Below are 25,561 nucleotides of genomic sequence, written 5' to 3'. Positions count from 1 at the left end.
GGGTACAAGTGCTGCTGGGCTTGCTTCGGGTTGGGTTTTTTTTTGTTGCAGTGTTTTGTTTTTCTAGATGGATTTTTAAAGGCATATCTCGCAGCAGCTTTTCAAGAGAACCCCATTAAGTGAGAAATGCAGCGTGCAAGTCTTCCTTTTCTCCTCTCCTAGGTAAAGGAGTTGGGAAATTGCCGGTTTAAGCACCTTACCTCACAGCTGCTCCTCTGTAGGATTTGTGACGACGACAGCGAGCGGACCAGCAGACAGCTGTTTGGCAAAACAGGGAGCAGTGGGGATAGCAGTTTCCAGCAAGCCTGCACATGTTATTTTTGACTGTCTGATACCATTGCCATCTTGATGATGTCTTTAGTGATTGCACAAGATTGTATGATCTGTAACATTTTGAAGAGAATTCAGCGCTCCCTGTGCTAAAGTGGCAGCCTCAGGAGTCTCAGGCTCCTTGTTAATCAGCACAAGGGAAACCTAGACGCTATGCTATCCATGTGATCCCGTGCCACATGGTTGCAAAACACTGCTTTCGACTTTTCCAAATTCACTTTCTAGCTCCATCAAACCAGTGACTATCCCACACTGTGATGGGAAGATGCCATTCATGACAGGAAAGGAATTACATACAGAAGGCTAAGTATGAAAAGAAGCTGGACACTTTCTTCATATAGTCAATGTAAGATCTGAGACTGTACCAAAACCCCCAAACCTAGCAGATGCTACAGGAGTATTCACACAACAGATCAACTTCCACAGCCATTTAAACTAGTGCCAGGAACTAACTGGCAACACAGTAAAGTTGGAAAAATAATAATAATAATTAAAAAAAAGCCTGGTACCAACTGTACACAGCCTCTTATTTAAAAAAAATAAAATGTAAAAAAACACCACCAACATAGAACTTAGAGCTGTAGACACAGGCCAGGATCCCATGACATGAGGCTCTCAATAACACAGAACCTCTGCACTGGTGAACGTAGCCCACACACTTACAACCACTGTTCATAACAGACCCACGTGAGACCCAAGTTTTCTCAGGCACGGAAATAATTTTCCTTGATTTCAATAAATTCCAAAATACCAGTTATCAATGGCTTACCTGGTTCTAGAAAGAGACTCTTTATGCCTTTTGACACCGGTATAAACTGCAAATACTCACATGAGCAGGCCATAACAAAGCTGTGATGAGTCCCATTCACCTGCTTGTCTAACTGGAGCTCAGGTTAAGCATCAAAGCTATCTTTATCGCTGAATTTTTATTAGGGATACCACTGTCACAGCAAGCGTAAAGGCTAACAGGCCTTTAATTTTCAGATGGTTTCTCTGGACAGAATATCAAGCCATTTAAACTTCTAGATGGAACTTGTGCCAAGTCTATATACCGAAGGAAAGTCTGCACAAGGGCAAAGATGGTTTTATGTCATGGCAGAAGGTAAATGAAGAGACTATCTGTCCACACAAACGCATGCTGTAGCCTGCAGGTCATTTCTATGCAGCTGGTAAATCATTTATCCTCTTAGCCTCTTTTAGTAAGACAAACAGGATCTGAGGACATCACCGTCATGTGCATTTCACTAGTCACTTGACTGAAGTCAGCTGAATTGAAATTGCTGACGATAGTTCGGATGTTTACTAGATAGATTACAACTAAGCAGTTTGAAATCTGCTGCTCAGATTATTTTTATGGCAATGATGCTAGACGTCAGGCCTTTTCACTTGCCTATTGCTGCAGCAAGCCAAGCTCGAACAGCCTACAGCTGCCACGCTACATAGGGCAGGCGGTGCCCGGCTGGCGCGCTCCACTCCTCTGCACCTGCGGGGCTCCTGCGAGACCTAGCATCACAGCAGCACCGAAGACAAAGAGCACACGCAAGAGTTTACATTTCACAGTGTGGAAATAGAGGGAAAGGTTTCTCTTTGTATGAGGCACAAACTCCAACAAAACGGGTTTTGGATCCAAAGGACCAATGGTCAAGTGAGACCACGAGACCCAGTAAGGGTCACTTGTTTCAAAGGTCCCAGAAATGGCAACTAGTCGCAACTTCAGGAAACAACATACAAGTTCACTTTACACAGAATACAGGTAGCTACTCCTCATCTCCCCTTCACTGCGTTTTTTATATACAAATGCCACACCTATTGCGTGTTAACAAAATTTAGGCAATGTCCTGAACTCTGCTTCTTTTTGGTTGACTTCTCCAAGCACCCCTCACCCTGGTCTCCACATTTGCATTCTTACTTTGCCAGAAGTCATTTCCATAAGTGAAGATTTATGTACATGCCTGAGATACACAAAAGGCATTTGACTTCAGTTTGGATTTAAAGATGTGCTTTCAGATCAGTCACAGTGGTGCTTTGCAGACAAAGTAGTAGGTACAGATGGAGATGAACAGTTAATACAGGGCAGATGTCAGGCTGAGGGGCAAAATTAGCTGCAAATCTGAAATTTGTTTCCACGGGGAAAACAAGGCAGGCTTATAATAAGAGGCAAGACAGTATCATTCAAATCTGCTGCTTTTTCTTTTTCCTCCTCAAGATTTGCATACTCACCAGACTGGCAATACTTTGACAGCAGTCAAAAACATAGCAAGGCCAAGTCTCTGCCACTCTTCGGAGCTCACATCTCTGCCCACAACAGCACGAGAAAGGAGCATTTGCAGTGGGGCAGCACGTAGCCTGTCACAGCCAGAAGCTGTCAAAGGAGCACTGATCATGATCGCTTGGCCCAATTCCCTCTGACCACCTGATCACACCAGATCAATGAAAGACAAACAGCTCACTGGCCTGTTTGCTCAGAAATCCTATTTCCCAGTGAAACTTCAGGGAAATGCCTCTCGCACAGCCCCACAGGCCAGCACAGAGCTGCACGCTCTTACTCGCCGCAGGGTCCTGATCAAGCCAGGTGCTGCAAGTGCTGCTCAGACAAAGGCAAACTGCACTGTGAGAAGAAAAGTGATAACCACGATGGGTGAAATCAAACCAGGGCACCGACCTCCCAAGGGCATTTGAAAACTCCTTCCAAGAGGTTTTGCCAATTGTTTTTCAAAGCGTCCAATGCCAACTATGCTTATTATTTACTGCAAAATAATGCAGACTGCTGAAATACTGTATTTTAGAGATACTAAACTGGATTAGCTTGCTTGGAAATACTAAAAAACGGCTTCCTCCTCCTCTGTCTAAACAAGCACAAGACATCATTACACATTTTTACCTGTGCAAAACAATAAGTCAGCTCTCAGTATTTCTGTTTAAGGACATGTAACTCTAAAAGTTAAATTCCCACCTCCCCTTACAAAAGTTTAATTAAATCGTGACGAACAGTTATATCCCCCTTTGTGCTGCTCCCTGCAAAGAACACGTCAGGGTCACTAAAACAATTACGGCGAGAGCTCCAACAGCTGTACTAACCAGCAGCCACAGCAGCTTGAGGAACACCGGCGACCTGTCAGAAACAAACAGAGCACATTTGTTAGCCAGACTTCAACAACAGCTGACAGCAGACGTGGGATTTTCTCACACGTGGACGTGTTGTTGACGTATTAGCTTATTACTCATTTACAGGCAGCCGCTGGCAGCATGAAAATGTGCTTTGTGGCTACCTTAGAACACAGCTTCCACATTGCATATGTGAGACTTGGGGATTTATTTCCCGTTAGTTTTTGGGAGGGAAGAGGGTGGCTTCTTCCGGAGGAGTTTTACCTGAACTTATCTTTGTATCTTCAGTGTTGAGTGCCATATCAAGAGTACACATTCACAGCATCATATTTCACGGAATTTTATTTATAAAATTGTAATTATCTAACAAATTGCATATAAAATGATTTACTTCAAGTAAATACAGAATACTGCACAACTATTAAAACTATCGTATTGTCCATCATAAGTGTATTAAAACATTCCTAAAAAATGCATCTATTAAAAAACAAAAACCCAAGAACACAAGTAGCATGATCAAGACCACTTTCAATAGCTTAAAATGAATTACCAGGAAGTTGCAACAACTTCCCAAGTATACTCCAGTTACATCCATTGAGATCAGCATGTGATACAATACCACAGTCTAATGCTAAAGATGACAAGTAATACATATGCACCTGATCTATGCTTTTCTCCTAGACTGAAGATAACCAGTCTGAAATCAGATAACTAAAGCTCGAGTCAAACTCTACTGGGCATGCAGTTCTGTTATAGCAATGCTTTCAATCGGTAAGTGTAGTTGGCTTTTACAATCAATTTTACAACCGATAAAAAAGGAACACAAGAGAATACATTCGTATAAAAAGGAATGATACACAAAGGGTAAATATCGACACCTTATGCCCTGGGGTGAACCAAGCAGAGAGATACAGCTGGAACTGATCTGGAACGTACTTATCAGAGATGGGTCCGAGTCACAAAACCCAAACCCCAGTCTCCCCAGAGCTCAAGGTAGCAGCAGGTCTGTCCCTGCTAGGTACACAGCGCGAACATGAACATACATACAGATGGAGCTGTGTGTTAACAGATTTGCATTGCCAAACACAACAGACAGCTAGTAGTGCTGCATGGCTGAGCACCTGCCTGATGCACGCTAGCAGTCACAACCCTTATTTTTATACTGCATGTTAAGGGAGAAAGTTTATTGGTTCTGTAAGTGGCAAAAATCGGTAGGTAGTGGATCGAACAAGGTAGATTTGTTTTGTTTGCATTAGGCAGTTTTATGACCAATTACAGATATCCCAAAAGGTTTCAGAGGGAAAAATACAATAAAATAGGAGAGAGGAACTGGAACCTTCACCAGTGCCTGACACGCGCTGAGATCTCACCTGCCGCCCAGCCGCCGCCACCACGTGCCCGGACGGCACACGCACAGCAGGAGAGAGTTACAAACTCCCGTGAGAGCTTCTCTTGCAACCAAGATTGTTAAAATCAGGATGAATTTTACCAAGGGCATCTCTAAAGAAGTCAGAACGCAGATTAACGTCCAGGACAGAAGCGATTCGTATAGCACCATGCTTTAGTCCTTTTAGTGATGCTGACCTCCCAGAACTGGTAGGGGGGTGCTGGCTCTGCCCCTCCAGTTCCCAGTCTGATGCTGTTCTCTCAGTTCCAAGCAGCAGAGGGAAAAAAAAAATAAAAAATAAAAAAGCCAAGGGAGGTTTGCTCGGGGTTGTACCTCCCCCAGGGCCTGCTGCAAGGCGGCCCGGAGGCACTAGGTGGCACTCCGGGGCCAGGTGAACCAAACCGCCCAGGTTTGGTGGGTGGACGCCGGGCTTGCCGGGATGAACGCTTTCAGGGTGAAAAGCAGTCATGTGCAAGAATCATTTAACCTGCATGCTACTATTTACATTTCAAAGACTATTTACACGCCAGAACTACGATGAACAGCTCTCTCTCGGGGGAGAGAAGGCTTCCAGGACAGAGCACGCTTGAGCAACGTCTCCACAGCTTCAAACTCTAAGGGGCACTACCAAAATTATGGATTTTGAAGCAAAATGATCTCAACTGCTACAGAAACAGACACACGCACACACAGACAAATCAAACATTTGTCCATTAAGCTATATATATATAAAAAAAAAAAAAAAAAGAAGCAGCAAACAAAGGCTTGTGAGTACGGAGAGCATTTAGAAAGCAGCAGAGGAGGAACAAGGACCGGGATGCCCTCTGACAGGAAAATGGCTTTAAAACTGGGGCTGCCGCTGAAGGGATCAGACCTCCCGACAGCGACACTGCCATCACGTACAGACTGCCCAGCAAAGCGGTTTCGTGCTCCACAAAGGGCCACAAGCCTGGCAACAAATTTCTGATCAACCACCACACGTTAAGGATGGTGACACTGACCTCTGAGCTCACACCTACCCACCACCACATCAGGCAAGCTAGAAATTGCCAGAAAGCCATAGTGCCTACCGTACCTTATTGCTCTGGAAAATAAGCCCGTGTAGCCAGCGGTTGTGCTCTAGTTGTGCTCACCTGAACGTTTTGCAAAGTTTTCTGGAAGAAAGCTTGATTGGTTTCGGTAGGCTCTGACAATTACAGATGGATTTCCAAGGCCTCCCACAAGCTTTCCAAACTGGACACCTAAGCTGTAAGTAGATCGGGCATTTTCAGGACATCTTACCCAATCCGTAGACAAAAATGTAGCATTTAAATGTGCAACATAGGCAGCTAATCCTGAACATTCAGTATGCATCCATCAAGCAACTGCAAAAATGAGAAAAATAAGACCATCTCTCGGGAGTTATGGGGGGGGTGTCAGCATCTGCAGCAATAAAGACAAGGTCTAGAAAAATACCTTATTTAGTGGTTTTTATTAAGAACAGTCACTCTGGGACTCAGCAGAAATGCTGCACATCTGTGTGTACACATGCAAGCAGTGAGAACAAGACTTGCTCACCTCCGATCATTTACCTTCCTATCAGCCTGACACTGCCAAGGGCACGCCGAGCAGACCGTACCTCAGAGGAGAGCGTGACAAGTCAGAAGGCCAATACAGTACAACTGCAGAAATTCAAGTAGAGGAATGGAAGTTGTCTTCAGAAGCTCACAGCAGCAACAGCAGTATTCAAGATCAGTGGCAACAAGGAATGTTTCTGTAATGCAGACTTTTTTTTTTTCTTTTCTTTTCTCGACAGCAAAGTGCTGGGTCACAACCAAGGCTCTTGGGTGGAGGAGTTACTTCCTGAACCACGCTTCCCTGATTTCTCCCCGCACCATTTCATTACAGTGCAGCAACGTAAGTGCTGATGACCTGTCTGTCCTGCTGCTATCAGGCAAAATGGTGTGTCCCTTTGGGGGAAATGAACACCAGTAACTCCTCAAGATGAGGAGCGCTAAGAAAAACATAACACTGCGGTGAGGTGGAACCAACTTTATTAAGGACAGTGAATTATAATTGCTTTCAAAGGCTTTTAAAAATGCTCTGAGTCACGGCTGGCCTTTAACAGCAGATACCATAGGATACGGAGGCTGCCTGATTCAGAGCCAGTCAGTGGGAGTTAACCAGAAGAGGATGAGGTAATGCTCAAAGACAGGAGGGCAACAGGACTATCTGTGGCATCTGTGGAACAGTGTGCCCACCTTTGGACGGGGATAAAACACAGCTGACTAAAGCACAGAAAGGCAAAATGTGCAAGGGTACGTATACTCACACATTTAAGAGTCATGGGGCCAGAAAGGACCTCAACAGGTCATCAGACCAGACTCCTATCCATCCCCCACAACAGGGAAGCTTTGAAAACAACGCATTCATCTCTTCTACTTCACGTACTCGTTAGGAAACTCATCTCAAAGATGCTAAGCTCTTACAATGAGGTCCTACACACCACCCTTTGTCGCTGTTTTACCAAAGCAGGAGCCAAAAGCTCATAGCTTTTAGGACTGGTTCTGCATATACTGAGAAGGGTCATATAATAAGCTAAATTTATACAAAGTGCAATGAAACTACCTAAGCCATGGTTAGGTTCGGAAATTCACTATTATTTGTGAAGAACAATGAATCAAACTCTAAGCTGGATGGAGTCTGATCTAATTCTTCTGCTATTTGTGCTTTATTCCAAATTCTACTCTTTTTTCAACTCAGAAGAGTCTGTGTCTTGGCTGATCCTAATATACACTTCGATTCTAAAACTTTTATTCCATTGCTTCAAGAAAGCTTTTTGTTGCACTTAGAGCAACAAAGGGAGACATCCCTATAGCAAGGACTTGTTTTCTGGAGGTATGGATTTACTCTGGCAAAAGCTGTTCTGTCCAACTTCCAAGGGAATGGGATATGATCTTTCCATAATCACATGCATTTACCAATAAATAAGTTTGGGTTAGACTGTATTAAAACATATGCACAGATTTAAAGCACTGGAGTGTCACAGGTACTTACTCCACAGCTCATGCAAGAAAAAAGAATTGAAGGAAAAAAAGAAAAAGAGAAAGACCAAAGCCTCAGATAGGAACAGACCAAGGAATTATCTTAAAAGAAGTTTTGCACAAGTATTTCAAAGCACTAATATTAGTGAGATCCCTAAATACATTAGGTTACACTAAATTCCAGAGAAACAAAAGATTTAGCCATATCAGATACATATGCTTTGATTTCTTTAAGTTAATATATAATTCATTCTTTGAATAATATTATTCACTTGGACCCAACATCCACACTGCTTTCATACATTTATACAGTTATATCCCATTCTTGCCTTAAGAAACTGATGTCCTAAAGTATGGCAGCAACCAAAGGATCTACAACCTTTGTTCGTCAAATATAAAACTCCTTTCCTTTCATACAAGGGTGTAGAAAGGAAAAAAGATGTTGATAAAATTAGACAGTTCTCCCTGTGAGCTTGCCGATTCCAACATCAAAGTACAACAGGGAGATGGTTGTAAGCTTGTGTAAAAAAAAAAAAAATTCCTTAGTTTTAAAAACATTTTCATATACTGTACAATAGATGCATAGAAAGTTGCTTCCTGCTTGATGGGTTTAGACCTGTAGCTATGTTTAGCTGTGAAAACAAGAAGATTGATCCTTTACAGAGTGGTGAGGAGAGAGACCATCTTGGGAATATTTGGCAGCTATCGTAGAGCTCATGACATGAAGAATAAACAGCATATCCACAGACTACAATGATGCAACTCTGTCCCACTGAATACACCAATTTTTAAAAAGTGTCCACTTGTTACTCAGGATCAAGAATACAGTAGAGATTCACGGCTCAACAGCTTTCAAACTGGTGGTTTAAAACAAAAAAATTGTCAGTGAGCAGCAGATTTTAAAGAGCCCACTCTTCTCTCCCCCACCCCAAAGAAACACGAGTTCACTGCAACATCAGGAACTTAGGCTTGAGACTATGTGGGAGAGAAGGCTTCCCTGTCACCCATGTCCATACAGCTTGGTGTCGGAGCGACACACTGGAGGTTTCAGAGGGTTTCGGTTGTCCAGTGTCTTGTTGTGGTTACTTCAGCAGTTTTACCAGCTGGCTCTGACAGCCTCAATGTCACTAACCAAATTCTGGGCTAAGCATATCCCAAATATCTGGAAGAGACAACAGTTCATTCATTTGGAGCACTGGACAACTCTTTTCACATAGGCAAACTCCTTAGGTTATACAGTACTTTGATATGACAAGAAGCAATGAAGTTAGACATCAACAGTGTTGGCAGAAGAAAGCATCGAAAAACTCCTGTAAACCTAGTAATGTATTTATAGCGTCACTGGGTTCCAGGAAATTGAATAGGTCTAGATTTGCTTTGTAAAAGCAACTGTAAAGGCTTTCCACCGCTCTTTTAAGTACCATCAGAAACTGTAGGTCTGTAGAGGTTTAAAAATCTCTGCCCAATCTTTAAAACAGTGTTAATTTTGACCCGTGACCAGTTGAAAAGAAAAACAAATCCATCTCTACTGTTAAAAATGAAATACCCTTTAACACAAAAAAGCCTCATGCATTTAACACACCTCACTAAAATCTACAGACTTCATATTTTGAAGTGAAACTCATGCTGTGTTTCCATTCTCATATACAGTCCCATCCCCAGCCCCTGTATGTTTTATCTCACTGCTGTTCTTCCATGTAATTCATTGCAGCAAACGCGGTATTTACCTGCAGTAATGCTATCCCAATGAATATGCCAGCAACTATGGTAAGATTGTCCTGCAACCATTTCTCAAACTGAGGGACGCAGCCTTTAGTGTAGATAACAATCTGCTGATCAACTTCCTGTCAAGGAGAAGGAAGAAAACATGTCATTATATTCAATTATCCCATCAATAGAATAACCTGCTCTTGCAAGAAGGATTCAGATCTTTAGGATAACACATTTTAAAAAAAATGCTTACTGGTTTTTGCCTTGCGTCGTAGCCACACTGAGTATTAATAACATCTTCCTAGGAGAGAGAGACAGAGGAGAGGCCAATGAGTGAAATGTCTCCAAAACCTCCCGTCCCAGTTCTCCAGAGCTGGTTCTGTATGTAGTAAGACAATCACCCTAACTTCAGCCACCATACTACTTTTTAAAACCACCTTCCCTCTTCCATTTAGTGCTGTTAATTACTCACAACAAACAAAAGCACATAATCAAAAATTATTTTCATCTCTCAGAGCTTCACACTTGGAAAACCAGCCCTCCACCTGGATAAACTCCATATTCCAAATGCAAGCATTCAGAAGTCAAAGTAAAGGGATTAGGAAGCACCTATTTTAAGCAAAACAACTTTCCACTGAAAAGGTTTTGTCTGTACTGAAAATACACCAAGACTACTGTTAACATTTTTTAGGGTTCAGTCTGTGTGGCATGAAGAGGTGAGAAGGGACAGCTTGGTTTGTAGAAGCTGCAAGTTCTTACAGGGAATGCCCGTAGAAATATATACAGTTATACAATATATACATAGTTCCTTTCCAGAAACTATGGAGGAAAAAGACAATATGGGGTAATGTTTTCCTACTGCTCATTCTTTCTTATGGGAGCTTGATACCATTGGGGAAGGAGATTATTCCTACTGCCTCTGCTTTAGCACTCCCCAAGCACAGGAAATAAAACAGGCTAGGACAGACTTTTCCTCGTGAACAAGTGCTACTTGGCAGAAGCTGAAGTTTACTCTGTATATACAGTTATTTTGGGGCAATAAAATGAAGCAACTACTTCCAATGTCAGCTCCAATGTCAGCAAAATATTAAGTTACCAGATCATATAATCATAATGAGCAGAAGGACCTACTCAAGGAAGTCAGAAAATCAGCCAGTCTTAGCTTTTTCCATATGGCTGCTATTTAAAATCTATGTCTCTCCTAGCTGTGTTTCTCACTTCCCCCAATTTGATTAAATTGTGGTGTTCGGTACACCTAGCTATCTTCTCCTATCAGCAGCTAAGTTCCTCTGCGTGTTTTCCCACTTTGCAGGAAGTACATCAACAGGTTGCCCAAGCTGGATTCCCTCAATGGATCTCTAAGATTTGGGTAATTTTTATCTTTTAATGAGGTGACTGCTTCTATTCCAGGGCTTAGAAAAGCACAGAGCCATATGCTTCAAGCTTGTAAAAGCAGGTAAGATTCCAACAAAGGGATTCTTAGCTTTCTTTTTTTTTTGTGCTGAATGCCTACTTGTTTTATTATCAATGTCTTTTGTCTTTAACCTCAGGATTGGTTACCTGAAAGAAAGCATGAAGAAAGAAATGGAAATAAGCCAACTTTTCTAGGCCTTGCCTGTAGAAAAATTAAGAACCTTTCAACTCATCAAACTACAAAGCAAACTAAAGGAGTCTAAATTGGTTTAGCTTAAACTTTTCACTTCCTGATTTAAGCTGAACTAAATGCTAAAACAAAATAAAGTTCTGTTCAAGAAAGCATCCACATGATTTTTTATATCAGTCCAACACTGCACTGCAATTTCTAAAAGGGATGAATTTGCTTTCCCGTGGAGTAAACCTGCACATATCACTGCATTTGAACCTGTCGCAGATTAGTTTCATTTATATCCATTACATGCATGAGTTTAATATGGACAGGGTCTTTATTTTAAAGGCAACTAAGTATGCTGCTGCCATACAATGAATAAGAATGAGGCTTATCTTTAATTTTCTGGTTACTGCATCACCCCCTAAGAAAAAACACAGTGAAAGGGAGAGGGAACTTTAGCATGGACTGTGTATTTATAGGATTACCTTGTAGTGCTGTCACTGGTTTGGTTTTATAACAACGATATTTTTAAAACTGGGTTGTGATGACCTCTCAATGTGGGTGGGCAGACAGGCAAACACTGGGGGGAAATCCTAAGCATAATGTAAGGCTTGAGCCTAACATACTTTCCATTTCATTTTAATACTTTCTTAAAAGACATGACAATATTTGTGAGGAAGATTCAAACTAGTGTGAAGACACGTTCTCTGCAAAGGAAGCAGAATGCAGCTTGTGCAAATGGAGAGGAGGAGGAGAAGGGCAGCAGTAGTGACTGGATGCCAGAGCTGCAATTGCGTTGCATTAGCAAGGCAGGAGGCACCTGAGCTGCCTGTTGGCAACTTGCCTGATCCTAGTCAGTGCTACGGATCAGACATTCAAGGAACGAGAAGTCACTCCAGGTGGAGAAAATGCCACAGCTGAACTACCAGATAATACAAGCACTCACAGGCTGCTTTTTTTAAATGCTATGAAAGTCAAATGTATGCAGTGTTAGCCACGTAACAGTCTCTGTGCACACACCCATCCCTGTTCCAAGCTTTTCACTGTCAGTGAACCGCTTCCCTGAGCTCCTGATCATGTCTGTACTAGTAACATATGGCTCCAGCATTTTCTGCTTGATGATCCAGAACTATTTAAAAAGGATGTGAAAATTTACCAGAAAAGCCGCTCCCTCAAACAACTTCTGACCTTTCAAGTCTGATCTTGGGTGACTGTAGGACAAGCAGCAATTTTAAAGGGAGAAAAAGAGTGAAAAGATTTCTATGATCATCTCAAGATTATAATGAAAACATATTCCAGTTCTTCAGAGCACAGGCAGTCATTTATTATTGCACCTAGAGCAAACCAGGCCAACCTGACTGCAGCCTCTGGACACTCCATTAAATAATGAGTAATACCTGCTTCAGAGTGTCTCAGAGTTTCTGTTCTTTAAGGCAGCAAATGAAATATCCTGATGATACTCAATTGAAAGCTCATATCCTTCAACTCATTACGGGCTTCTGCTTTTTATATGTGCTAAAATTAATATGTATGTTCAGCCAAGCTCGTGGTTCTCTCATTCTAATGAAAAGCAGCAAACATGAAAAGCATACAATGAAGGCTTAAGTTAGATCAGGATTTTTGCTGACTGCAGAAAATTAACAGTTAGTCTGAGCTTCAAGTACGGGACAAAAAAAAAAAAAAAGAGTGGTGGGAAAGTTAAGATCATGCATGACTTCCAGAAAACTCTTGTACAGTGCTTTAAGATTGGAACAGCAGACCCATTCTACCCTGTTGACTGACTTACAGCAGGGTCCTTAGTGCAGCAAGAGAATGGCACACCACAGCGCTCTCGACTTGCATTGGAATCTGTGCAATTGAAGTAAATATTAAGGTTCCAGTCATCAGCTCCAAAAGCCCCACAACACTGCCACTAGAGAAAAAGAAAGGAGAGCTTCTTGACTTTCAGTATAAACAAGTTTCAGCATTAATAATTATCGTTGTCAGTTTTCCTCTAGTTTTCTATAAAGAATCTGAGATTCCTTCTTGTTTCATCAGAGCTGTATTTTTTTAAAGACCATTTCAAACCTCTAAGTTGTTCCAAAATTACCATGGGGTTAACGTTGTGTTCATACCCTGCAGTGCTGCTCTTTGGGGAGAAAAGCACGGAACAAGCTGCTAAGCCTAAAAGCACCGAGTTGCACAGTCCTACAAGCTCAGACCCCAGGGCCAGCACAGCCAAGAGTGTGACATTCTGCCCAGTCTGATGGGCCCTGGGTTCTCAGCAAAACGAGTCAGCACCAAGTGCTGCACTAGCACAGCTACTCCATTTGCCAGTTTGGAGGAGTCTTTGTCAGGCCATACATGAGACAGCATGAATCCAGGGTTTACTGCACATCACAGATTACGTAAGTAACACCTTGTTGTGGTTTAACCCAGCAGGAAGCTAAACACCGCACAGCCGTTCACGTACTGAAGGTAAGCAGAATCCTTCAAAACGTGTAAATACCCCAAACGGCAGACTTAGTCTTTTGTGAAACATGCTGAACATACAAAGAATGGACTGGAGATCAGTGGAGCACTGACAGTTTACAGCAATCAAGAATCTAGCGCAATGAACCCACCTATGCCAGCTAAATAATAATAAAAATAATTAATAAATCAAGCTAACAGCACTTTCAAGTGTTGGAACGGAAATTCTCTCTCTGTGGATGTAACACAGGTCCCTCTAATATCAGAAGCATGTTGTCTTCATCTTATCTCTAGTAGCTGAAAAAGTGGCTTGCTCTCCAGACTCATGCTGTTCCCGACTTAACTGTCAGGAGTGCTAATCCCGTTAGGAGAGCAGGTTTTATCCAGTGCCAGCCTGCTGCAAAATTGGCTTGCAGCCTTTTGGTTGCATACACATGTACCAGTGCTTTCAGATTGCGTTGAACTCTGACCTTCTCCAAACCGGAAAATATTCAAACCAGTGCAAGGATCCACATCCTGTTACTCAGTCCCTTTTTCCCCGAGGAATACAGAAGCAAATGAAACATCAAATACATTTATTTGCAGAATATATAAAAATCAGAGAGAACGACGATTTCAACCAGCACTTAACAGTGTAGCTACACAAGGCCAAATTCTGAGTGAAGTTCATAAACACCTTCCAGAAAAAAGTACTGGAGTAAGAACGTACCGGCAAAACCACCTGCATGTAAAAGCCAGTGAACCTGCACAAGCGTGTGCATCTCTGGCTTCGCTCTTCCTTCCCCCCCAGGTGCAGGTGGGGCATCATTTAGAGATTTCTTCCCAGAACTTTGAGTTGCCCACTTCATTAGGCTAACTGCATTAAGTCTTCGTAAAGAGAAAGAACCTTGTAGTCTCACTCAGATCAGCCAAGCATCTCTGCCGCTCTGCAGTGTGGTGCGGTACCTCTCATGTTGCTAAAACACCACCATCATCATCCCAGAACTGAATGTATGTCACCTGCCATGACACCTAAAATACCTTTTTAGAATATGCAGAATATGCTCCAACAACCTGAACACAAGACTCTGATGGTAGCTACTCAGTCTGACACACTGACTCTGAAAAGCTTCATGAATAAGTCAGCCCAACTCTCCGACTTACTGGTTTTGAATTATACACCAACAAATAAGCCACTTCTCACAGGTGCTGTGGGTATGTACAAGTTCTGTAAAGATAACAAGGATTATATGCTAGAATATTTCTGTTGTTTCTTGAAGAGACCAAACAGATGGGAAGAAAAAAAAAAAAAGAGAGAATGTATTTATTTAAAGCAAGCAAAAAAAAACAAACATAGTCCAACTTACATATTCCTGCGTAAAGTCTATGAGGTTTTGCAAATCAATGTCATCTCGGTATGCTCTGATGTTGTTGTTTATAAAGAAATAAAGCTGGTCCTTGATCCAGTCTTTGAAAACAAATGCTAGAACACCAGCAGTGAGCTCCAAGAAGAAAATAATTCCAAGAAACACAGAAAACTATGAAGAAAAAGAAAGAGGTTTAAATTATTTTGCCTTCTGGCCAAAAATTTATTTTTCAAGGCTCTCAATTATATCTGGTGGTAGGGCTTTGTTTCAGTGCAAGCTCAAGCTATTCCTGCACACAATACACTTTAAATTTAAAATACACCATTTTTAATTAGAGCTGTAGTACAGGACTCTTAATTCTATTCTAGCAAATAATAAAAATGCCAGTGAATTCAAACTTTGGCACCCAGAGCAGGACATTTCACTGGAATTTCCAAAGAGGCCCAAGGGAGTTCACTGTAAATTTCAACAGAGGTGGCCACCTGCCAGGGCTCTCTGAAAACTCATCTTAAATTTCTGTGTAGGCACTCCCATTTTCAAAGGCAAAGAACAAACAATAAAGCCAATGAAATGCTTTCTGAGTGACTTTTTCCTTACACTTCCTCGCTGGTAAAGCTTTGCCTAAGCGGTAAAGCAAAAAAAAAATTGGTAACAGCAGAAATTAATTAATGATTAAGTCAGAGAGGAATGTCTATGGAATGACTCACATCCACATTAAAACCAAATGAGGCTGTGATGATTAATGCAAATGCAATGGATGCCAAAGGCATTACTAATGATCTGCCACTTTCTCTAAGCATCTCCACTGAGCCTACAGTGTTTTAAACACACAGGGGTCCTCATATATTGGAAGTCCATCTCTTTTGCAACTGCCTCTTTAAGTTTCTTTTTAATATGCTCTCTGTGTTTGTTCAGATGCATTTTTAATTTCTCCATCAGCTGCCGGATAGGAAGCTATTTCTGGTACAGCAGATGGGTTCATTTTAGGCAAGCTGAGAGAAGCATGGCAGAAGAAAAAAAACGTTACAATAGCTTTTCTTTCCTTTTTTCTTTTTTTTTAAGCGAGAGCAAGCTAGAACTATCCCAAGCTGCTTTAAAAATGCCTCAAGAACCGTAACTGTCAACTGCCTCCTCCTGCAATACAATGTGTTTGTGGGAGCCAAATCAGGCACTTGCAGGCAGTTGTTTCACTGGAACCCTTTTTGTGTATATTAGCAGTTAACGGTTATGAAAACAAATACTGTCCAGGCTGTGCCCAGCTCTGGAAGCTGGGATAGTGGAGGAAAGAATCATGAGTTTATAATAAATCTTCAATTGACATTCAGCAGTGAGGCCTTTCTGCATGAGCTAAGCAGCGCAGAGCTGAGGCTATCGGCAAGCAGCCCCCTCCGAACAGTCCTATCTCCTCTGTACCACGAGGGCACAGCACAGCAGCTATCACATGGGTCACCTTCAGTGGGGTATTTACATTCCTCCTGTTTCACAGAGGGTTGGTTACGGACTCAAAGTCCAACATGCAGATTCCTAGCAGAAATTCCTCTTGTAGGAACAGGAAGGCAAAATGTTACGCTATATCCATACAAAAAGCTGTAGTTCCGTGTTATGATTCTTACCATCGGTATTTCTAAACACTTAAAAAAACCAACAGTAAGCAGCGAAGATGAAGAGCTGTGAAGTATTAACAGTTAAGCAAGAGATTCAGAGAGCAGTACTCTCACCAGTAGCACATCCCGCCCCCCAAAAGGCATTTTAAGACCTTTACACAGCTAAGCAGGAGTACAGAACGTGACTTACGCCATGTAACTAGTGAATGCCGCAGTTGCAAAGGCTACTTACAAATTTGAGAAGAAAGGTATTTTCTCGCAAAGCTCCAATGCATCCTGCAAATCCCAAAATGAACATAACTCCTCCTACCACGAGGAAGAGCCAAACTGGATCAAAGCCTCCCAGGTCGGTGATGGAGGAGATGTTGGACAGCACTCCCTGGGAAAGAAACAATGCCAAGGTATAACAGATGTGTTCAAACTTTCTGTTGTACAAATTCAGCTTGCATTTTTCCTTTTTAAAAAGGTAGAGGCGTACAGCAAATAAATGTTCTTCAGTACAGCAAGAAAACACAGTAAGATCTTTGCATTCAATAAAGAGATGAAAAGGGTGAGTAAGTACAGTATTGCTGAATCAACATGTGGAATGAAAAACAAAACGTGCTTCTAGAGTCTTCTGCAAAAAACCCACAGGGCATTTTGCTGCATCTGTAGCCATAAGAATTAGTCTGCCAGAAAGTAAGAATAGACATTTGAATAAAATTTAACTCAATTTTATTACCCATGGGGAGATATCATATATGTTGTTTATGTAAGCACACAGTTATAAATGTTCTGATAGAAAAAGCAGTCAACAGCAAGAACATCTTGAATTTAGCATTTAGGCTCACGACATACAACTGACAGAAATTAGAAGTGAGCTCCTAGGTTAACTGCAGCATTTTGCAGCAACAAATTTTGACAAGCTAGACTAAAACTTCAGTCATCTACACGTCAAAAAGTCGTTATATAAGTTAAGTATGGCTACTGACTAATCAGTTAGCAGGAAGAAAAACTGAAATTAGTGTTAAGTCTCTTAGAAGGACAGAAGGCAGTTCAAGGACTTGTCTTAGGAGGTGGTTTGCACTAGCTTAGGTTATACCTATCATATGGTAGATTACATATGCTGTATTTTAGATATGACAGTCAGCACGGTTTGCTTGTAATGCCATTGCCTCCTCAGAAATGGAGCTTGGGTTGTGACGCCAGCAGTCCCAAGGAACTATTTTATTTTTCTGAACACATTTTAACCAGAGCTTGGCTGATGTTGAACAGATGGGTCACGTCAAGGAGCAAACACAAAGTTTTCCTTATTCCAGTGAGCTTGCACAGGAACAGTTACAATTTCTCAAAGCCTTTTGGCAGAAAAAAAGCTGAAGTATCACTATTTCTTCATTCAACTCCCTGGTGCCATAGGTCGATGCAAAGCACGCTGCTGTAGTGGACATTTCTCCATGTATTCTCTTAAAGAAGCCTGAGCCCACGCTGAGTGCTTTGGACTACTTTTCTCTCTGTTAACTCCTGAATGAGCTGTGGTTTGAAAAGCAACAACACAAACCTTCTCCTCTACAGCTCTGTATCTGCAGATTTATTCTCAAGTACTTCATCCTTTTTCCTTTTCCTGTTCGTACTCCCTTTGCTTCTTTGAAAGGCTCCCAAAACAGCTATAGTTCTGAAGGATGTTATCATAGCATCATTTCCAAAAGTCATTAGTAACATTGTTAACAGCTAACAACCGTGGCTTTGGATCTGTGATATTTTTTTATACTCAATTTGGACCACCCATAGCATGTAAATAGTGATATATCCAGTATCTCTAATACAGCACTCCACAGTCTGCAACCACTTCCATAATTTCCCACGCAAAACTGACAGTGAGTAAATAGCAAATGAAGGCTGTCTTTTTTCATTTTATTTCTGAAGACCACGATAGACTGGAAAAAATAGGCACCTGCATTTCTCCCATGCACACAGCAAGGTGCCTTGGAAAAGGCCGGCATGCTAGAAGAAAAAAATAGAGCACAGCCCAACCGTACATTACAAACAACAAACCACAACATCAGCGACGTTCTCTCCCTCCTCCTACAGGTAGCTACTGCCTGACAGAGGGACACAAAAAGAATCACATTCACACTTTACTCCAACCTTATATATAGTATTAGTCTTATTTTCATTCATTACATAGACAAAAATAGACATAAGGCATAACGTAACACAATGCTGCTCAGAGGCAGTATGCAAGCAGACCAGTTGGCATGGCCCCTCTTCTAAGCAGCTAGTGATGAGGTGGTACAAGCCAGGCTGAACTCCACTTTTATCAGTCATTAACACTAAATCAACTTGTGCAGAAGTTTTCCACTACTGTTGCTTCATTACATATGCCACAGAAAAGAAATCAAAGGCATAACTTTCTGGTTAAGAATAACAAACATTACGCAGTATAATCTAACACACAAACCTCCAAAAAAGGCACAACCTTGGACATATGCAAGTCAGGAGACACAAGCTCTGCCCCAGGGAAAAGGTCTGCTGTAATGATTTCTAACCAAGTTTCAAAGTCCTCTCTGTGTTTTCTCTCTTCTCATAAGATGAGAAGAAATTATGCCTTAAGCAAAAACTACTACTCATTTCTTTCAACATTAGCTCATTTTGTGAATTAGTGCATTATAATGTAGCAGAATGTGAAAACAGCCACTGGAGAAAGGACGTTGCCTTTGTATTGCAATTATTTTACTTCAAAAAATCCAGGACGAGCAGTCATTTAAGCCTCCCTTCGTAAGACACTTTGTCTTTCTTTAAAACCAGCAAATTAGTATGTCCAATCAAGTTCTTTCCATATGAAAGTAGAATTCAAATGAAAGATGAAATCCAAGTGAAATTCAGCTCACACTTGTAGACACTGCTCTTAGAGAAGCTAGTCTTGATATAAAGAAGCGTTAGTAAAAAGAAATAGACCACTTTGTATTGTCACACTCGATGATGACAAAATCTAGCAAACCAGTTGTATTTATATTCCCTTTTTGATCATGCCTTTTCCCACCTTACTTGATTTTCTATCACTGCCAGGCTCTTGCCACCCTGGCATGCCACAAGTGGCCAGTCCCCTGGCAAAAGTCTCTCATCACATCTGTGGTCTCCTCCTGGCTCTGACTCCTCAGGATGCTCTCATCTGACAAGCACTGAAGGAGAACAATGTGAGCTTTATCTGCTGTTGTTTGCTGTCCTTGGAGAGCACCTTTATGTGCATCTTTTGCTAGTCTGCATATGGCAATCATAAGCCTAGCCTGGATAAACCCCATGTAATACATCCTGACAGCACAAAGCATATACCGCGTAATTCTCGTTTGTACCGTGTGCTCTCTGCATACGAATTCTAAGTTATCAGTATTCTGGAGAGACACCTCAGGATATACAGTCTTCAGAGAGGCTTTGGCAATAAAACAATAGCTAGCAGCAGGAATGACAAACACAGATAATGCTCTGTGGTTACAGCTAGACATGCACAGAGGTAGTCTGATAGAAGATTGCTGCTTACTGCTGAAATGCGGTTCAGTAATCTTCCAGATTTGCTTTTTCTTTCTGGACACTTACACGTAAGCTCTCCAAAGAGAAACAGCAGTGCAATACTTTAAAGAAAAGCGTATTTTGCTCCAAGCAGCAGGGCAACAACTGAGGAACATAATTTCATTTTATACTGCTAAACAGAACTGAACGTACACTCCTACAGGCGCATGCTTTTCCTATCCACTGCAGGTTCCTGTAATGCCTTTTTACCACAGTATTCAGGCTTTTGTTGTTGTTATAGCTGACTTCTGGGCAAAGTTTGGCAGAGATGCACAGCGATCTGGTAGTGGCCAATTCTGTCTTTATCCCATCTTTAGCCTACCGGTCATTCTTGTAACAGATGATGATTGTTTGCCACCTCATCTCTTGCAGGGATGCAATTCCTAAACAGACCACCTGTAAATCCTTTAAAGTTGGGCTTTCTACAAATACAAAGGATTTTTCTCAGCAACGCTACTGCAGTAGTCCAATCTTTACTCCTAAACAGTTGCAATTACTCCTGATATTTCAGCATCCAAATGAAGGAAATCTTTTTTCTTAAACCTATATCCATAATTCAGATGTATGGTCATGTTTCTGGGCACTTTCTTGGTGGTTTAGACATAAGCATGATCTTTACACGGCAGTGAACACCATGCAAAGCTACTTTCTGTTACTTTCCTTCTCGCAGTGGCATCAATCCAGGGCTCTGCTGTAGCCCCACAAGGGGAACCGGCAGGACATGTTCCCTGGCTGATCTCCAGCTCGTCTGCTTGCTCTGTTCGCCCACCCTCAATTGCCTGCTGTACACTCGAGCACCTGGGTTTTTATTTAACTTTTTCATCCACCACAAGTCAAAAATTTGTTTGGGGTTGTGAAGTGACAAAATCATCATCCATAACTGAGCTAAAATCGGTGATGATGAAGTTACGAATAAAGTTCCTTTACTTGTGAAGTGGATTTGATTTCAGTCACTAGGATAGCCTGAGACAGGAGTGCGACAGAAAAGACCAATCTCATATTCCTACCACACACCAACTCAGGAGAAAAGCCAAGTGAAACAGCAGGACCTGCTCCTTTCCCCAACGAAGGAGTGGTGGGACCAGCAGTGGTGGTGCCTTCTGCCACACCAACGAACACCAGCTGACCAGGACAGGCCTCTCGGAAGATCTTGCAAACTTGCAGTCACCTTCCTAAGGTATGGGAGCACAGGCAGAAAACCATTTCAAGAGAGACGCCTGAATCCAGTGACAGATTCTCTGTTGTCATGCTGTCTTCCCATGTCCAGAGCCTTCCATCCTACAAGCTGGATCTCACATAGAGTGCACAAGTAACGGATCTACATTAGCATTTCAGGTGAGCTCCTTTAAAGGGACTCCCCACAAGCTATGCTTCAGTTCACATCAGGTAACAGTCTCAGAGCACACAAACTAGGTTACTTACAAACGAAGACGTGCCCCTGGAATATATAATTCATGTTCTCCGACAACGGCAGGCATTCAGCCCATGGGATCGCAGTAGAACTAGACTGAAGAAAACAGCCGCACACTGCAGGGCAAGAGAGAACGGCTTCAAGCAGAAGCACTACAGACAGCAGCAGCTTTGGAAAGCTGACCCAGTAATGAAAATTCAAGATATCTGGAATCAGAGACAACTTAGGAGAATAATTGTTCTAGGGAACAAAGAGGTGATAACACTGTGAAAGTACACTTTGGCCCACCAGGGTGAATGTGAAAGAACAGGACTCAACAGTCCTCATGAAAAACAACAACCCAGCAGGCTATTAAAAAGAAGAAACCAACACAAGGAGCATGGGAGAAATCAGAGGAAACAAGAAAAAAAAATACGACAGAAAAAAGTCATTAAACTTCTCTGCTGCAGAATTCCACTTCTGGGCTAAAAAAGAAAAAAAAAAAAAGAAAAAGAAAAAAGCAAATGGTCAGAAAAAAAGATTCAGCAATACAAGACCTTCAGAAACATTTCTTCTCTGCAGACCAAGGATTAACCTTCCCACAAGCTTGTCTGTAGGACTTAGAAACACTGGCAAACAGGAACATATGAGAGTGATGGGAAATAAAAGTATTTCCAAATGTATTATTTTAAAATGGAAAAATGTCTACTTTCCTAGTCATAAAATTCATGCCATTTCTCCATGCTGCGCATCTGAATGAGCGTGAGGAACAGAACAATAGCCACTGAAACATGCCAAATTAATTCCACTCCAGAATTTTGTCTTTGCGAGAGAGAAACGAGGTGGGGGATGTTTACAAAACTTATTTCCTTGATTTTTGTTAGTTTTGCATTTCCACAGCAAACAGTAATAGCAGCAGAACTTTATTTTCCAAGCTTCTAATGAAGGAGAATTAACTGTCTTGGCAAGGCAAGGCAAGGCAGAGTTCAATAGGCAAATGACTGGCATAAACACATTTGAGATACAGATTTTTGCCTTTTTCAGGATTAATGGTTACAAGATCTTGGAACGCTAATAAACAATTTAAAGGCCTCTTTAGATAATGCATCTTTAGGTACTGAAATTTAAATTAAAGGCAACAGAGAGTATTAATATACCCTTCTGTCCTTCCCAGTCATGTAAAAACCACAGATGCAGTCCTGGGTTAGAAGCAAGAAATATGCTTTGAGTACCCTTCAGCTTGCGAGGACCCACAGGACATGAACAGCGTTTTGCTGTCAGCAACTGTTTTTTTTAGAAGAGCTAAATAATAGACATGCATGAGCAACAGCTATGGAGCGACTGGTGTATCACTCCCTCTTGATGTTTGCCCCTTACTGAGACAGTAAAAAGCAGCAAGAATTCTTTCTTGAAAAAAAAGAAAAAAACACTGTAGTTTTAATTTCAGGGCAAGGGGGAGACAGATTTGGCCTGACAAACAATGGCTGTTTCCATGTAGGGAGTTTAGCCTGTCCTAGAGCACCAAAGCAGGTCTCAATTACATGTAAAAGTCCAGCTTAAACCTTGAGATCCAGATCTGGAGCTCCTGCTCACCAAGAAAACTGTGCAGGCACACAGAAGTACCATACTGGTGCTCCAAATCGCACAGCCTGCCTTCTGAGTTGGAGTATTTTCTAGTTATGCTGATTTAATCAAGAAAAGCCTTCAAGCCATATTTATGCACGTGATCAGCCTCTTCCACTTCTCCCTCCTCATTTCAGACAGCTTTATATGGGAACTAAGTCTAATCAACAAATTTTGCAAGGATCTGTACGTTTTTTCCCCACCTTAGCATCTCTACCTTTACAACCTGCTACCTAATGCAGACCCCTAAACTTTTCTCCTAAAAGCTCCCACTCCACAGATGGTCCCATAAGGTGTCAGAAGACAGACGAGCAATTCATCGCTCATTCTCACTGCACTTGCATATAACTCTGCTGCAGGTAGCAGGAGAACCTGGAAGTTTATTTTCCCAAGTACCTACTGGCATCATACCATGAACGCTCTCAATAAGCCTTAAGACCACATTATTTAACATAATACAACCAAGGAGGGAAGTAGACATTTTGTATGATGTTAGTTTATTTTTAAAAAGTCAACAGAAAAAAAAATGCTTGAAGTGCTTTAAAAAAAGTCAATGAAACTTTTTTTCGCCTGCTACTGAGCAAATGCAGCTTAAGTTGCTTGGGCTTACCACAAGCTCTTTAGTACGTACTCTTTCTATGCTAACAATGTTCATGCTACTAGTTGGGTGTGGGGGGAAATAAAACCAGCTGCTGTGGATTACTTTTTTTTTTAATGGTGCAAGCCCAACTGTAGCGTGCCTGAAAACACTGTGAGACTGTGAGCTATATAGTGCATCCATGTATAGATAGCTTTATTCATGCCCCGCGTTTATTGCCCCCCCCAGCTCTCTGTCAGGTCCATGACTCAGAATGCTAATTGCCCAGTTTTTGTTTAGGCCTGGCCGCCTGGCTGTCAGGCCAATTCTGCTGCCTGTTTGACAAATGAGCTCTTTCGCCTCCCTGCAAAGGAAGGTCACGAGACTGTACAGTGTGCTTTTTTTTTTTCTTTTTTCTTTCTTTTTTCTTTAAAACAAAGTTTAAAGGGGAGAATTCAAGCCAACCTAGCTAAAAGAAACCAGCCACCATATCCACAGATCTACCACAAACAGTTCTTACCCAGCAGCAAATAGGACTTCTGTAAAACGTGGACTACTTCATTGCATCCTGCACTTTTAACATGGCCTTGTACGCTATCTTTCTATTTTAAAAAAGATTCTTTGACACAACAAAAGTATATGCAAGTTGATGGCCAGGATATGGAGCAACACAGCTGGATATAAAGCCAAATGACTCAAGACAGAAGTAAAATCCTCTCCACCATCATATCACCTCACAGTACAGAAGCCCTTCTGAAGATCCAATCCTGCAAAAAACTTACAAATTTATGCTGTACAGTAGTACCACTAAGTTTTAAACTGATAAAGATATAGTTCACTGGGACAGCAGCAGCCTCCACAGAATCACAGAACAGCTGAGGCTGGAAGGGACACCAGCTTGGCAACAGAGGTCCTGGCACTGGGCACTGCTGACAAGAGCCTGGCTCCAGCCTCTTTGCACCCTCCCCACCAGGTATTGATAAGCACCCTGAGCCTCCTCTTCTCCAGGCTGAGCAGTCCCAGCTCTCTCAGCTCCAGTTTCTTCATTATCTTCATGGCCTTCTGCTGGTCTCTCTCTCAGTGGGGAGCCCAAAACGGGACCCAGCACTCCAGGTGTGGCCTCACCAGCGCTGAGTAGAGGGCAGCAATTGTTTGCCTAATGTGGGCCAGGATGCCAGCAGCTAGCTCATGGTCAACTAGGAGCCCATCAGGATCCACAGCTCCTTTTCTGCAAAGCTGATTTGCTGTCTTACAGTACGCCATTACAACAGACCAGGATGCCCAAGAGACATGCGGCAAGAACAACTCCGCAGGGGCTGTAACTGCTCTGCCCCCCCCCTTAGCTCCATGAGGCCTACGGGTACCTGGCACTCGGCCCTACAGCTTCTGGCCATGTACTGTCCCCTAGAGAGCTGCATGAAGAAAAGGTCCCGAATTGGCTTGCCACAAGGCCGTGCTTCCATAATTCCTGCTACAAAAAAAAAAAAAAAAATCAAGCCTCTCTGTGCTCAAGAGCATTGCAGTTCACCCGTACCTATACCGCATTTTGATTGATGCGACCACAAACTGAAGCAGTACACACTAAGCACCACAGGACAACAGTTGGGGAGAGATGATGCTCATTTTCAAGGAAAGACCTTTGCTTGCTAGAGCAAGAAACAGCATTTTATTTATTCATTTATACATAAAAACCTACCGCATATGGAGCCTGAGCTGATGCCTATTAAACTGCAATAGGTTTTATTTGCTTGTCTTAAAAACAACATGACATTTTTTCCCTCTTTCAGGATCTGACTACTGAGGGTTTAAGATGACACGATAACAGATGTCCAGATCTCAAGTAAAAACATGAGCTTTGGCTTCTGGTTATTAACAATTATGAAC

At 42.0% G+C, this 25,561-nt stretch overlaps 2 protein-coding genes across 3 annotated transcripts in view; one reads left to right on the top strand and one right to left on the bottom strand.

Annotated features, from left to right (window-relative positions):
• Positions 1 to 6,968, top strand: part of RAP1GDS1 (Rap1 GTPase-GDP dissociation stimulator 1) — a 103,677-nt gene extending 96,709 nt beyond the window's left edge. Inside the window, exon 15 of the mRNA XM_083835624.1 lies at positions 163 to 6,968. Coding sequence (XP_083691750.1) covers positions 163 to 191 — 29 coding nt within the window. The 3' untranslated portion in view covers positions 192 to 6,968. The remainder of the gene's footprint in view (positions 1 to 162) is intronic.
• The window catches only part of TSPAN5 (tetraspanin 5), an 80,696-nt gene continuing 61,973 nt past the window's right edge, over positions 6,839 to 25,561 (bottom strand). For both annotated transcript variants that reach the window (XM_083835632.1, XM_083835631.1), the window contains 6 exons: positions 16,777 to 16,923; positions 14,941 to 15,111; positions 12,930 to 13,055; positions 9,809 to 9,856; positions 9,573 to 9,689; positions 6,839 to 9,007 (listed from right to left, as the gene is read on the bottom strand). In XM_083835632.1, coding sequence (XP_083691758.1) covers positions 8,942 to 9,007; positions 9,573 to 9,689; positions 9,809 to 9,856; positions 12,930 to 13,055; positions 14,941 to 15,111; positions 16,777 to 16,923 — 675 coding nt within the window. In that variant the 3' untranslated portion in view covers positions 6,839 to 8,941. The remainder of the gene's footprint in view (positions 9,008 to 9,572; positions 9,690 to 9,808; positions 9,857 to 12,929; positions 13,056 to 14,940; positions 15,112 to 16,776; positions 16,924 to 25,561) is intronic.

Source organism: Anser anser, assembly GCF_964211835.1.
Source record: "Anser anser genome assembly, chromosome: 4".
Lineage (NCBI taxonomy): Eukaryota > Metazoa > Chordata > Aves > Anseriformes > Anatidae > Anser > Anser anser.
Note: the sequence above shows the minus strand (reverse complement) of the source record. Positions and strands in the feature narration are given on the sequence as shown.